The sequence below is a fragment of the Balaenoptera musculus genome, chromosome 13, assembly GCF_009873245.2.
Source record: "Balaenoptera musculus isolate JJ_BM4_2016_0621 chromosome 13, mBalMus1.pri.v3, whole genome shotgun sequence".
In the NCBI taxonomy this organism is placed as follows: domain Eukaryota; kingdom Metazoa; phylum Chordata; class Mammalia; order Artiodactyla; family Balaenopteridae; genus Balaenoptera; species Balaenoptera musculus.
In genome coordinates this window covers 60,654,900-60,669,061 of record NC_045797.1, presented here as the reverse complement: position 1 = coordinate 60,669,061, position 14,162 = coordinate 60,654,900, and the positions used below count along the sequence as shown (strand labels likewise).

At 33.1% G+C, this 14,162-nt stretch overlaps 1 protein-coding gene across 4 annotated transcripts in view; it reads right to left on the bottom strand.

Annotated features, from left to right (window-relative positions):
- Positions 1-14,162, bottom strand: part of STRN (striatin) — a 117,220-nt gene that overhangs the window by 43,229 nt on the left and 59,829 nt on the right. For 2 of the 4 annotated variants that reach the window (XM_036872835.1, XM_036872837.1), the window contains exons 5-8: positions 12,426-12,593; positions 10,391-10,526; positions 7,275-7,410; positions 3,349-3,459 (exon numbers count right to left, since the gene is read on the bottom strand). In XM_036872835.1, coding sequence (XP_036728730.1) covers positions 3,349-3,459; positions 7,275-7,410; positions 10,391-10,526; positions 12,426-12,593 — 551 coding nt within the window. Of the gene's footprint in view, positions 1-299; positions 387-3,348; positions 3,460-7,274; positions 7,411-10,390; positions 10,527-12,425; positions 12,594-14,162 lie in introns of all 4 variants that reach the window. The other 2 variants (XM_036872834.1, XM_036872836.1) reach the window with 2 other exon arrangements.

Below are 14,162 nucleotides of genomic sequence, written 5' to 3'. Positions count from 1 at the left end.
ATTTCTTGAAAAAAATTGTGCTTTACATATATTTTTTAGATTAAGCTAATGGAATAACATCACTACTTGCATGAAAAAAAATGCTCATGGGCAATTTGGACCATTAAAAATAATATTATTCTATAATCCTTGTATACTGCTCTAAACGCAGACAGATACCACAGACTGTGAAGCTACTGCGTACACTGAATTAAACAATCACATTCTTTTTTGTTTGTTTATATTAAGTTGCATTCATTGCCTTACATCCTGAAGCTATGGTATCCGAGGTGAAGTCTCATGCCCTGCCAATTACTTACCTGTACTTTGATGCTGCATTCTCCCACATCCCTGTTTTGATTGTTTTATATAGGATAGAGGCTGAAACAGATCTTCAGTAGTTTTTCCTGTTATAAGTTTAATTAAGAATGGGAAAATCTTACCCATAGTCCATTACGTTTTTTTTCCTATAGCAAAGAATACAACTATTTTTAAGCAATTTTAACTACTACCTAGAAATATATTCTAAGACAGTATGATTGAAGAACACAATTTGACTGGAAATATTTCTACTAGACCATATTAAAAAGACTCAACTTCTTCCAATGAGTAACAGTTCAATTTTAAAAATACCCATGGTGGTTTATAAATTAATGCTCCATAGATCAATTCAAAGCTTTCCTTCAGTTCTATTTTCATTTTAAGTCTTTCAGTTCTGTTTTTATCTTGTCTTCACTTGTTCCCAAACTATCATTTTATCAAGATAACCTGAACTGATGATGATAAACAAAATGTGCTGAACCTCAGTCTACAGTCCCTCTCTCTTCAGTGAAAGACATTAAAATTTCTCCTCCTAAAGAATCATTTTTCTTCACCATACTAAAAAGCTATGTGCCATATGCCTGAATAGTGATCATAATCCCCAGGTCCAGGAAACCCAATAGCTTCTATTAGCAGGAATACTGTTCCAGTCAAATGGTGCAGTTTTAGGCCTTAAATGCTAAATTCCAACTATAGTGATGCCTTGATATTTGACAAGAACCTAATAATAAATATAATAGTAGATGGATTCCACATAAGTCCTGGATACTTTTCCAACTGAAAGATCTTTTACATTTTAAGACATTCATTATTGTAGCATAACGGCTTAAATATATCAACTTTAAGTCAATCTGACAATTAAAATATTCTCATTGTTTCTTGTGTATGACAGACAAATTTTCCTTAAAATTTCAGTTTAACTGCTTTTATTATGGCTCTGAAAAGCCATAACAAACCATGTCTCACTATTGTTTAAGATTAAATTTTTATCAGTATTTTTTTTTGTTCTTCTGAGAATGCTTATTTTGTCCTTTTTTTTAAACATTTTTATTGGAGTATAATTGCTTTACAATGGTGTGTTAGTTTCTGCTTTATAACAAAGTGAATCAGTTATACATATACATATGTCCCCATATCTCTTCCCTCTTGTGTCTCCCTCCCTCCCACCCTCCCTTCTAGCTGGTCACAAAGCACTGAGCTGATCTCCCTGTGCTATGCGACTGCTTCCCACTAGCTATCTATTTTACATTTGGTAGTGTATATATGTCCATATATACACTACCACTCTCTCACTTTGTCCCAGCTTACCCTTCCCCCTCCCCGTGTCCTCAAGTCCATTCTCTAGTAGGTCTGTGTCTTTATTCCCGTCTTGCCCCTAGGTTCTTCATGATCTTTTTTTTTTTTTAGGTTCCATATATATGTGTTAGCATACGGTATTTGTTTTTCTCTTTCTGACTTACTTCACTCTGTATGACAGACTCTAGGTCCACCCACCTCACTACAAATAACTCAATTTCGTTCATTTTTATGGCTGAGTAATATTCCATTGTATATATGTGCCACATCTTCTTTATCCATTCATCTGTCGATGGACACTTAGGTTGCTTCCATGTCCTGGCTATTGTACATGGAGCTGCAATGAACATTGTGGTACATGACTCTTTTCGAATTATGGTTTTCTCAGGGTATATGCCCAGTAGTGGGATTGCTGGGTCGTATGGTAGTTCTATTTTTAGCTTTTTAAGGAACCTCCATACTGTTCTCCATAGTGGCTGTATCAATTTACATTTATTTTTTAATAAAAAGTATAAAACGTTCTTATGTTTTAATATTAAACTTTTCTCATTGGGATTTAATTTACATTGAGAAGGCATCAAATGTCATTCTCTCTCAGTTACATAATGGTTGGTACAGTACTAACGTCAATAATGGCCACTGACTTTTTATCCATTAAAGCTAAATACTTGTAAATTCTAAGATATTTTAAATAAAGATTTACGTATTTATCAGTAACTAATAGACTGTAAAAGAATGACTGGTCTTTGATAATCCCTAGCATCACTATAAAAAGAGAAAAAGAAAAGGCATATCCTTCCAGCCTTTTGCAATTTTAAACACATGCCTCACTCAAGTTGGATTTTAATCCTACTTTACACTACTTTAATATCCTAAAGGATGAAATTCCTATTGCCATAAAAGGGAGACCCATGTCCATACTGTCAATAACAGTGGTAACACAAGGAGATAGTTCACCCTTGCTCTCCTAAAAAGGTGTTTAAGATGGTTTTCAGGGATGTTTGAAAGCTTTTGTATTTCTATTTTAAATACTTAACTAGATCTATTGTTAAACTTTATTAATAATTTGAATAAGTTATATAGATATGATTCACAGGGCTAGAAATTTCATTTTAGCTTCCATTTTCGATGTGGCACTCATTTTGTTGAAAAAAAAAACCTAATTGGTAATATTACAAATGAAATTGGCCAAAAATTTAAATTAGAAAAATAAATACTTAAAAAAAGTTGTGTATCTGACTCTGTGCCCTGTATAGCATATAGTGATGAGAGCAAATGAACTGTGTGTTATGAACACATAGAATATTCAGGGGTAGAAATTAACTTTCTTTCTGTCTCCAAGATTTAAAATTATAAGCAATAATTTTGGTGGCTTGCCAGAGGGTCAGTCACACTAGACGAGATTTAAAATTGTCAACAGTGAAAAATCATTACTGTAATTACGCACATCTAATTTTAAAAATCAAATGATCACTATGTTTGAAAACATAGTTCCACATACTCATGACACTCTGGATTTATTACTGGAATATATTATAATTCCATAATTATATGCACAGCCTTTTTTTTTTTAAAGTTCATAATCAAACAGCTAACCATTTAATTTCAACCCCTGAGAGCAAGTGAAAAGGAAAGAGGTCAGGAGCAGAAAAGAAAAAGAGTAAGTAGTTTTAGGAAAACATTGGAGAAAAAAATTGGGGGATATGAAAGAGGTAAGATTTATGATTTACAGATACAATGTTTTCCACTTACTCTTCACCCCCTTTTTCCCCTTTCTCTCCTTTTTGTATTGTTCCTTGAGTTTGGTAATTACTCCCTGGTCCACATTCCAAGCTTCAGGCATGAGACACTGGTCTTCCTTTTCTAAACAGAGTGAAACAAATGAAACAGCCTTTTTCAATAAAATATTGAACAATATTCAATAAAATATTCAACAGTGAACAGTAAATTCACTGTTATGTCAATGGATGGACATAACAACCATTTTCTTCATAGTAGCACTAATTTTAAGGTCATTACTTACTCATTAGATAGATACATGTCACATAAAATATAATATCCAAGAAACAAGTGATCAATTCAATTTCCTAGGTAATAATATTAAATCTCTCTTGAAATAGACATAGAAAAAAAAAAAACCCTGCAAGATTTGAGCTACTTTTAGTATATTAAGCCCCAAATGTCTATATTCAAGAACCCCTCATTTTCATCCCATTTTCTGAATTTGATTAGGATTGACTCACAAAAAAAACCATTTCTTATTAAGTTATGTAATGAAAGAAGATTATTAAGCATTTGTACAAAATAGTCTTCAATGATCTATTCATTTCAAAAATTGTATATTTTTGGCATGTGTTTATCAGCAAATGATCATTTTTATTTTATAGGCTTTATAAATAGTACTTTGTAAACTTATTAATCAACCTGGCATTCAATATTTAAAACAACTTAAGTGACCTGTTAATTTAAAAATATTTAAATCAGGAAACTGAGCTTCTAGTAAAAAAGAAATTCAATCAGTAATTTTCACTATTTCAGGAGTAGAAAATTTAAAGAGTAAATATGTTATATATTTTATATTTACTATAAAATAATTTACTATATACATATAATGTTATTATATAAGTGTTAGCTTAGAACACTCACTTGAATTCAAGACTCATACATATACCCAATTGCTTACTCTATATTTCTATTAGGAAGTCAAAACTCAAACCAAACATACAAAACCAAACTCCCAATCTTCCCCATCCAATCTGTTCCATCTACAGGGTTCCCCATCTTATTTGAAGGCAATTCCACACTTCCATTTGATCAGACCAAAAATCTCCCTTTCTTCCAAACCCCACACCAAATACTTCAGGAAATACCGTTTTCTCTACCTTTAAAACACATCCAGAATCTGACCACTTCTCAGCATATCCACTACTTCCCTAACCTCTGTCTCTTGCTAGAATTACTGCAAATGTTTTCCCACTCTCCCCTCCAAGTCTATTGCCAACACTGATTGCCCTGGGTAGTCTATTCTCAACACAGCAGCCAAAGTGATGCTTTAAAACAAAAGCTGGATCATGTCACTTTTCCAGCTCAAATCCTTCCCATGGTTCCCCATCTCACCAGTGGTCTACATAGCTCCACTTGATTTGGTCATTTCTTACTACATTCCCCTCAGAATCACTCTGCTCCAGCCACTCTAGCTTCTTTGAATTCCTCAAGCATACCAGGGCTACGGCTATCTTAGGGCATTTGCTCTGGTTTTCTTCTTCCTGAACACTCCTTCCCTGGACACCATGTGGCTAACTCACTCATCAATGTTGTCTTTTGTTCAAATGTTACCCTCTCAATGGGCCTTACCGTGACCAATCTATTTCATATTGTAACCTGTCCCCCTCCACCTCACCCTGACCCCAGCACTCTCTATCCCACTTACTCTGTTCTACTTTTTTCTATTTCCCATAGCATTTATCATATTCTGACATACTATATCATTTATCATGTTTGTCCCTTACTGCTATATCCTGTTAGTAGAATGTAGGACCACAGGGGTAGGGACCTTCACCTCGAAGACTTGGCACATAGAAGGCACGTGATCATTATTTGTTCAGTGATTGGAATAAACCAAAATGAACCAGAATAAACAGAAATCTATTTTTAACAAGTTTCAATCCACAGTTTAAAAAACAGATAATTGGGTCTCTGAATACAAACTCAACATTTTTATTGAGTTTTAATAGGTTAAACATTTTTATAGATCTAACTACCAATGTATTCTACTAACAATAGTAGAAATAGTCTACTTTTTTCAGAAAGTCTAACAATCAAAAACGTTAATTTTCATCGATCACATCTTAATAATAAATTAAACTGAGTTGGCTCTTGGATCCTAGAATGTCTTCACTTTTTTAAAGTAAAAATTTAGCTATATCATACTCTTAACTAGGTGTCATACTGATAACAACAGTAACGGAAGCTCATAGGAGAACTGTGGTAAAATCTATTTGCTTGTGAGAAACTAAGGAGATTCTTAACATAAGCACAGTGACTCTTTTTTTAGGGGTATGGGGAACGGATAAAGGAAGCCCTTGAAGTGATTTAAATGCCCATTCAACTAAACAGGATTTGCAATCTAGTTTTGTTAATTGATTAAAAGTGAAATGACCTGAATTTGAATTATAAAGTCCTTAACACATACAAGGCCAAACTCCTGGCAAAGAAACCTTCAGTCACTCACACTCATAAATAGAAATGTCCAAGACACTACTAAAGAATGTCAGCTCAGATGTGGGAACAGTCACTCATTTTCACCAGTAAATTCATAGCAGGTTACAGACCTGTATCACATAATACTCTGGGCCATGACTCACACCTTAAAGCAAAGGAAGTTATGAAGGGACAATGCAGCTATCTTTGGAGAAAAATGAATCCCAATTACCCTTGCAATAAGATTGGCAATGAAAAGGCCAACTATTATTTATACAGATGTGTGACTCCTCAGAGAATGACCTCAGTGTAGCACAGTTGATCTAACTATATTGGAAGAACTGTTGCCTAAAATATCTAAATAACTTGATACATAAGCTCAGTAAGGAATAAGACAGAAGAGACATTCGTTTCACTTTAACTTCCCCTGGTTTCCAAACTTTGTTCTGTTGGGGGAAAAAAAAAAAGCCAGTCACTAAATAGCCATCATATTCTTCAATGACTAAGTAATTATCCCAAATAATTCTTCAAATATTTACCACAAAAAAGGAAAAGAAGTGGCATTATCGCTATCAGAGTCCCTGAAGGTAAAGCCTCAAGGAAAAATTAAGATGGCTACTGTTTCCCTAACCTTATCTGTCTTTAAAGTACATAGACTGTAAGCCAAGGGAATCCTGGAATTCTTCAACCTCAGGAGAAAATTTTCTCATTCTCAGTATCTACATGCCTTCTCTCTCTCTGTCTCTCTCCTTCTCTCATACACACACACATACACACACCTGACAGAACTGATCACTTTTGAAGAATTTATCACAATCCTATCTTACTGATAGGACAATTCATTTCCAAAAGCCTAGAATGATCTGTGCTGTAGAAGTTTTCCCTAAAATACTTGTTTGAACTCTTATTAGATGTTTAAAATATTAAATTTGTTTAGAACCATTTGTGCAAAAAAATTCTATGCCTTGTACAAAATGATGAAACTTGACTAAAATGAATGAATAACTACAACTTTTTAACTTATACTTCTTTTTGCACAGAAAATGCCACAGATGAGTTCTCTAAAATCCTCTACTACATTCTCATACTCAATTTCCACAAAATCTAGATTTGCAAGTTCTACTGTCTAGGCAGAAAACAGAAAACATTCTATATATGAATTCAAATTATTTTCATACTGTATTGCTTATGTTAAAAGATGAGGTAACTAGTTGTACAACCTTCTTTAAACACACACACACATACCCTGGAAAAAAGGTGACAATAGAAAAAAGTCCACAGAATGTTCAACATTTCAACATTACAAGAGATTTAAAGTGTTCTTCAAGATGTTGCCCTCTTAGTAAAATATTAGTTTCGTTCATTTATATAACATTACAAGAGATTTAAAGTGTTCTTCAAGATGTTGCCCTCTTAGTAAAATATTAGTTTCGTTCATTTACATAACATCTCTAGTTGGATCCAGTATGCTTCCTTACCCCAGTCTGTTCCATCGCCTGCACTTCTGGATTCATTGTCTCCTTCTTCTGATGTAACCAGAAAGTCAAACTCCTTTAGAGCTTCTTTTGTATCTCGATCTTCACTGCTATCAGGCAATACTTTTTTCCTAACAATCTAATGAAAAAAACATGCTCAATTAAAATATTAGGATATATTATGGGATTAATTTAAGTAAAGAAGACAATATCCTTTTACCACTGAATGAGAAAACCCAATTATTTTCTTCAGAAAATGCATCTTTGTTGTGTTAAATAACTGTAATACCTATACAATTCAGTAGAAAACACAGATGTCATTTTAAAAAGATATACACTATACATTTTAAAGTAGTAATTTAAACTTTGTTAAATGATGGCTTGTTTGTTTTAAATAAACAAATGGAATCATATATTGAAAACACTGGAACATAAGACATGCATTTAAATTACAGATAGATGAAAAATGTCCCTGACATACTGTATTATGAGAACCACAACCAAATCTTACATTTCTTGGATGCAGTCTGTGCAGCGAGCACATATTCTAATCTAACCAAAGAAAGAAACACTTCATAAGACATTGCAAGAGTTTTTCAGAATATAACCATGATAAATTTTAACTCTAGTACATCATTCCCTTACAAAAGCTAAAAATCACAAAAGCTACAGACTCAGAAATGCATGCCACAAGATTGAGAAGGTATTCTGTGGGGCAGGGGGAACAATGCCCATTATTATTTCCACTGTCCCAACCTTGCATCAATTTCCTCTAATAATTGTCTATATATTCAAATTTTTCTTTAAATATTGATCTTTTAGAGACATAATCTAGATTTAATAGCAAATCTGACAAGGGCCATTATGTCTCATTTTTATACATTTAGAAATATCTCTGGAATCATAAGGTGAAGAGATCAAACATGAGAAAAGAGAAGGAGATGGGGAGGAGGAAAATGACCCAGAGTATAATGCAAAGAAAAATCAAACTCCAAAACAGGGCAAAGAGCAAGAAAGGACAATGAACATATGTAGCTTTTTGAAGAAAATGCCTGAAGAAAATAGACTTAACACAACCAACAGCTAAGAGCCTTATGTTTCTGTATTTTCTTAGTTGAATCTATTGAACTATTTTTGATTAAAGAAATAAAATAACATTTTAAGAACCTGCTTGTTCTACTGAACATTTTAATAGCATAATTTTCAGCCATTCTCTCTCTATACAGCACTGCAATAAATCTTCTAAGTCCTGCTTATACATTGCTACATAGAGTTAGATTTTTAAAGACTTTTGGCATGTAGCTATTATACTACAGCTGTGCAATAAATCTTCTAAGTCCTGCTTATACATTGCTACAGAGTTAGATTTTTAAAGTCTTTTGGCATGTAGCTATTATACTGCAGCTGTGAAAATCAATGTAATATATAATAAAAATTAGCAAAACTACTATAAAGAAACCAATTATTTGTTTAGAAATATTTTTCTAAAGGAAAAACTAGAAAAATTTTTGGGTCCAATATTTAAATGGGGTTAAGTATGCTTATATTAGCTGTGCCTTCATTGCTTGGTCACAGAATTGCTATGATCTGCACTAATTGGAGGTCAAGATATTTATGAATTCGATTATTTAAAAAGAAACCAGTTTACAGTTAGGAATTTCTATTAAGACCACACTTGATAGTTATAATAAACAGCTTATAGATTTTTTAATATTTACACTGATATAATGACTAGCAAGAAAACTTAAAGCATCATAATTAGTTATTATTTAACCACTGAGCTATGAATAATGTATTCTGATGAAAAATAATATCTCAGTGCAATCATCCCATAGAAATCACAAGTCAGCACAGAATTTCCAAATGATTAGGACAGAAAAAAGTTATCATACAAGTTTCAGCATTTTCTTTTACTACAGTATATTTAAACATGTGCTATAACTACTTGTTTGAATAATAAAAAGAGGGAGTAACTATGTGAAGTTCAAATAATATCCATGGCAGGGCTGTATTAGCACAGTACTACCAAATAGTGGCCCAGGGAAACATTAATCTGGAAGTAGTAAGTTGAGAGTCTCTGATGAAAGCAGAGGACATAAAGAGAACAGAGAAATTACACTTAGAAAGCACTTTATAGTTAAACATATCATTTTCATACATAGTGCTTCATTTATTCCTCACAAAATACTCTGGGGATAAGATGGGTACTTATTATAATCCCCATTTTACAAACTGAAAAACTAAGCCTGAAGGATTAAGAAGCACAGATAATTAGTGACAGAACTGGGACTTTAGCCCAAGGCTTTGACTCGTTCCACTCTGCTTTATTTACACTACCTTACCTTCTCCTCCCTCTTCTTAAATAAACGTGAAGGAGGAAATGTGAACACTCTCCTAAACAAAGAGAAGCACGCCCTAACCTCTTACTTAAAAAAAGGAGAAGGAGAAAGAGAGAGAAGGAAGGAGAAGAGGGAATATGAAGAGAGAAAGAAAAGAGGGGAGAGGTTGAAAAGGGGAGAGGGTAGAAGGGGATAGAATAAAGAAGGGAAGAGAAGGGAGAATTTAGATACCTCTTATTCCAGGACTCTACCATGGAAACAATAAACTTACAAAAATCTAAACAAAACCACAGAATAACCCTAAACAAGTTTGGAGAAATCCAATGGAAGAGTTCTGAAAACGTGTAGAACTTGCCTACCAAAGCAACCCTGACAAGAGAAACAAAAACCACACCGATTAGAGTTGACCAGTCACCATCAGGCACCATAATGGGTCTGTCAGTTCTATTGTCTTACAGCACCAATAACAATGCGTTGTTATAATACACATTTACCATGTTCACTAACCCTATAAAAATGTTGAAATGTTTAATGAATTAACAAAAAGCTAATGAATGAAGGCCTATAAGAAAAAGCTGCTATACTAAAAAGTCTTGAATTTGAAATCAATACAAAAACTTTTAGATTAAATTTCCCCAAACTTATGGGGAATTTAGATTAAATTTCCCCAAACTTTTTTTTTTAATGGAAAAAAAAAGTTAAGGGTTGAAGTTGAAGGGTATGGATTAAAGTATGCATAATGGTTCCTAAAAATATTTATATCTGAGTTATTCAACTCACCGTTGAAGTATCAATGATGCTTTTCTCTCTTCCATCAATGTCATCATCTTCATCTTCATCACTGAAATCTGCAGCTGCACTTTCAAGGAATTTAAAGTTATCCAGCACGGAGGCAGAATCTGTTAACTCAGATTTTCTGGTTTAAAACATATACACCTTGCTCAGTTAATTTTTTAAACTCGACATAAGAATTAATCCATGATATACAGTACTAACTTCTGTTTATATTGTATTATGACACCCCCAAATCATATTATGATCTACATTGATTCTTATCTATTACATTTCCATGGATTTTAACTGGAAAAACAATATAGGAAGGAAGTGGCTACTCTTTTAAAAGTACTTTGCAATCATACCTACTACTTAGATTAATGGCAATCCAATATAAAGAACTCCCCTTCCTGATTCACTATTATGTTGATTTTTAAGCCAACCTTAATGCATTTCTTTTAAAAATATTTTTCTTATTATCTCTACGTCTGTTTTTTTCTATTTCTTTTCCTCTCTGCAACTCTTCCTCTGACACAGAAGTTTCCATAACTAAGAAAATAACTAGTAAATACATCATTTTTCTCTGACGCAATCTTGCATTTCTGAACAGCTAAAGAGTTGAAAAAAGCAAATGTGTACATAAAGTTACTAAAAACAATATTTTAGTCAAATTAATATTACTACAAAACTTGATCCTGTTGGTTAAACCTTTTCGAAATGATTGACTTTTCAAATATGTAAGATTTTATTTTAGTTCCCTCTAAAGAATTTTAACAAAAAATTTCTTAATGGCCAGAACAGAATGATTTCTCTCATTAGGAAATGTTATAGATAAGAAGACATTTTCCTGAAAAAATTTAGCCACAATTATGGGCAAAATTCTCAAAACAGATAAATCTTAAATTTCAAATCTGCTCAGAGCTACATTTTCGTTTTTTTCCAACCTACGCTCCATCCCTATAGAAGTCAGATTCAGAATAATACCTTTATCAGTTTCAAAAGAGAGGTCAAGGCCAAAACACAAGACAACTAGAGTGGTCTTTCCTGAGGGTCTTTATAATAATTTGAGCTAATTCATTAGGTAAAAATATAACCAGGATTAATGCCTACATTGTCTACTTCTACACAGAGAAACAATTTACATCTTACATTTATTAAAACAAGTTATATAGTCTTAACTATTAATGAATACATTTAAGAAGGCTCCAGTGACATTTGTTTATAAAAGTCATATTTTTAAACCTTTACCTACCCCCATAATTTTAGTTTATGTTCCAAATAATAGAAACTATGTTCTCACTAGAAAATGTATAGAGCTCAATTAAAACCATTCTTCCAGCCTAAACATGAGTTAAAATAAAGTAACATCATACTCAGACTTTCAAAGAATCTTTGGCTTTTTATTTCTTTAAGAATCATGTCAATTTGGTTCAATAAAGAAGAATCTCCTTATTTAACTGTCCACGTTCATTTTAAGCAGAATTACATATAATTGTATGATACATGATCCAAAAAGCAAAAAAAATTTCTGCTACTGAATTTTTCACTTATTCTATCAATTAAAATATATATACTTGAAATAGATACTTTTCAAGGGGAAGATGAGTTACAGCATTATTAGATACATGAAAATGGCTAAAAGGTTTACATCAAAAGAATTAAATATTTATATGATTTCTGGGTCACCAGGAATGAAATTTCACTCTTACAGATTTGAAGTGAATTTCCAAATAAGATCTTTTATGCAAGTTCTAATAGTGACTGAGCTTCAAGATATTAAAATCTATATTAAATCCATACATTGCAAGCAATTAAAAAATCTTAAATAAAAATATTCTTAAAGTAATCATAAATGATAACTCTAATCCCTATGGTGTTATCTTCTACCAAATAAAATTTTAATTTTTTTATTAAACTTTATCATTAAATTACTTCTGTAGCAGTATCTAAAAGTACAAGTATCACAAGTGTCACCCATAAGCCAAAAACATTAATAAGAACTAAAACTACAGCCAAACCACTTTCCAGACAAAATACTTACCCAATCATTGCTGTCTCTTTAACTTCAGCCTCTGTGCCATTTATAACTGAGTCCTGATTTTTGTCATCTTCCCTGTCAGTGACATCACTTGAAAAGCCCAACAAAGCTCGCACTCGTTTGGATTTCACATCTAGAATAGTATCTGTGTAACCCACCTCCTGTAGATACCTGTGTGTGAAGAGGATCTTTACAATTCAGTCATATTGGAATCAGTATTCTATTACTGAATATGTAAATAAAAACATTTCTTTAAATTCATATGCCTGCATAAGTCTTAACAGTACAGTACTATGCTAGTAAGACTTGCTAATAAATAATCTTCCAGCTGCAGATGGAGCTGTCTCTTGCAGTACCAGCCTCTATGGTCACTGAGAAAAATCAAAGAACTATACAATACACCATTCATTTATCATAAGAAGAAGCTATTCCTTAATATACCTAATAGCACATTCTTTCTTCTAGGCAGGGTTGGAGTAAACTCACTCTCAGATTCTACTGAATTACTATTTTATAATAGTAACTATAATAAACAATAGTCTTTTTACACTTCTGATATTAAACTATCATTGGATAAATTGAAATCTAGAGAGAAAGTTTCTAGCATATATCTCCATGACATACAAAGTTTCTAGCTTATATGGTTTCCTCCATGACATAAAAAAGACAGTATATTCCAAAGAGTCACTTCCACAGAAGGGAAGCTTCTATCCTGACGACAACTCTAAAATAAAAATAGACCACAACTCAACTGTGGGATGTGAGATGAGTGGGTGCACAGGGGTGTGTGTGCTGCAGAGAGGCAGCAGCATAGAAAACAGAGAATAGGCTTTGTATGGAGAGTTACACCTGGGTTCAAAGCCCATTTCTTCCACCTTCTTCCTGTGTAACATTAATTCTCCTGAACCTTAGTTTTCCTTCTCCTAAAAGAGACACACCTAGAACAGTGTCTGGCATATAGAAGGCACTCAGTATCTATTAACAACAAAGATGACCAAAAAAGATGAAAAGTGGTAGTGGCGAGAACATGAAAAAGGCAAATGCCACTAATAATGCCATTAATAAACATGATAGACAAATGTCTACCATTAACTTATAAGCATTAACTTAGAGGTAAGTATCAAGTCTATGAGATGAAAGAGAAAACAAAGATCAAAAAGATAACCAGTCTGATCTAAGATCACTTTATTTTAAGATCTGGTATTAAGAGTTATTATAGCTCAAAGAGATACCTCACAAAGACATGTGACCAAAATGGAATAAATGTATCCTATCAAGTCAAGGTACTCATTTTTCAATCCTATCCAGTACCTATAGAAAATTTTTGATTAAAATTTGGATAGTAAATTTCAAACGTTCCTGATTTTAATCAGTTGGTTCTTGCAAACAAACACAAAGGTATTATGCTTTTCTATTTTTAACAAATAATACTTGATACATAACTCACTTTGGCAACAAAATCACATTATATATAACTGTTTCCAAAACTGCTCATTCCATAGATAAGTTGGCTTTACTAAATAGTTACTTCCTTATTCATCAATAAAATGTCACCTTTGAGAGGCAGATTACGAGTCTTTTAAAAAATATTTCTTGAGGGCTTCCCTGGCGGCGCAGTGGTTGAGAATCTGCCTGCCAATGCAGGGGACACGGGTTCGTGCCCTGGTCTGGGAAGATCCCACATGCCGCGGAGCAACTAGGCCCGTGAGCCACAACTACTGAGCCTGCGCGTCTGGAGCC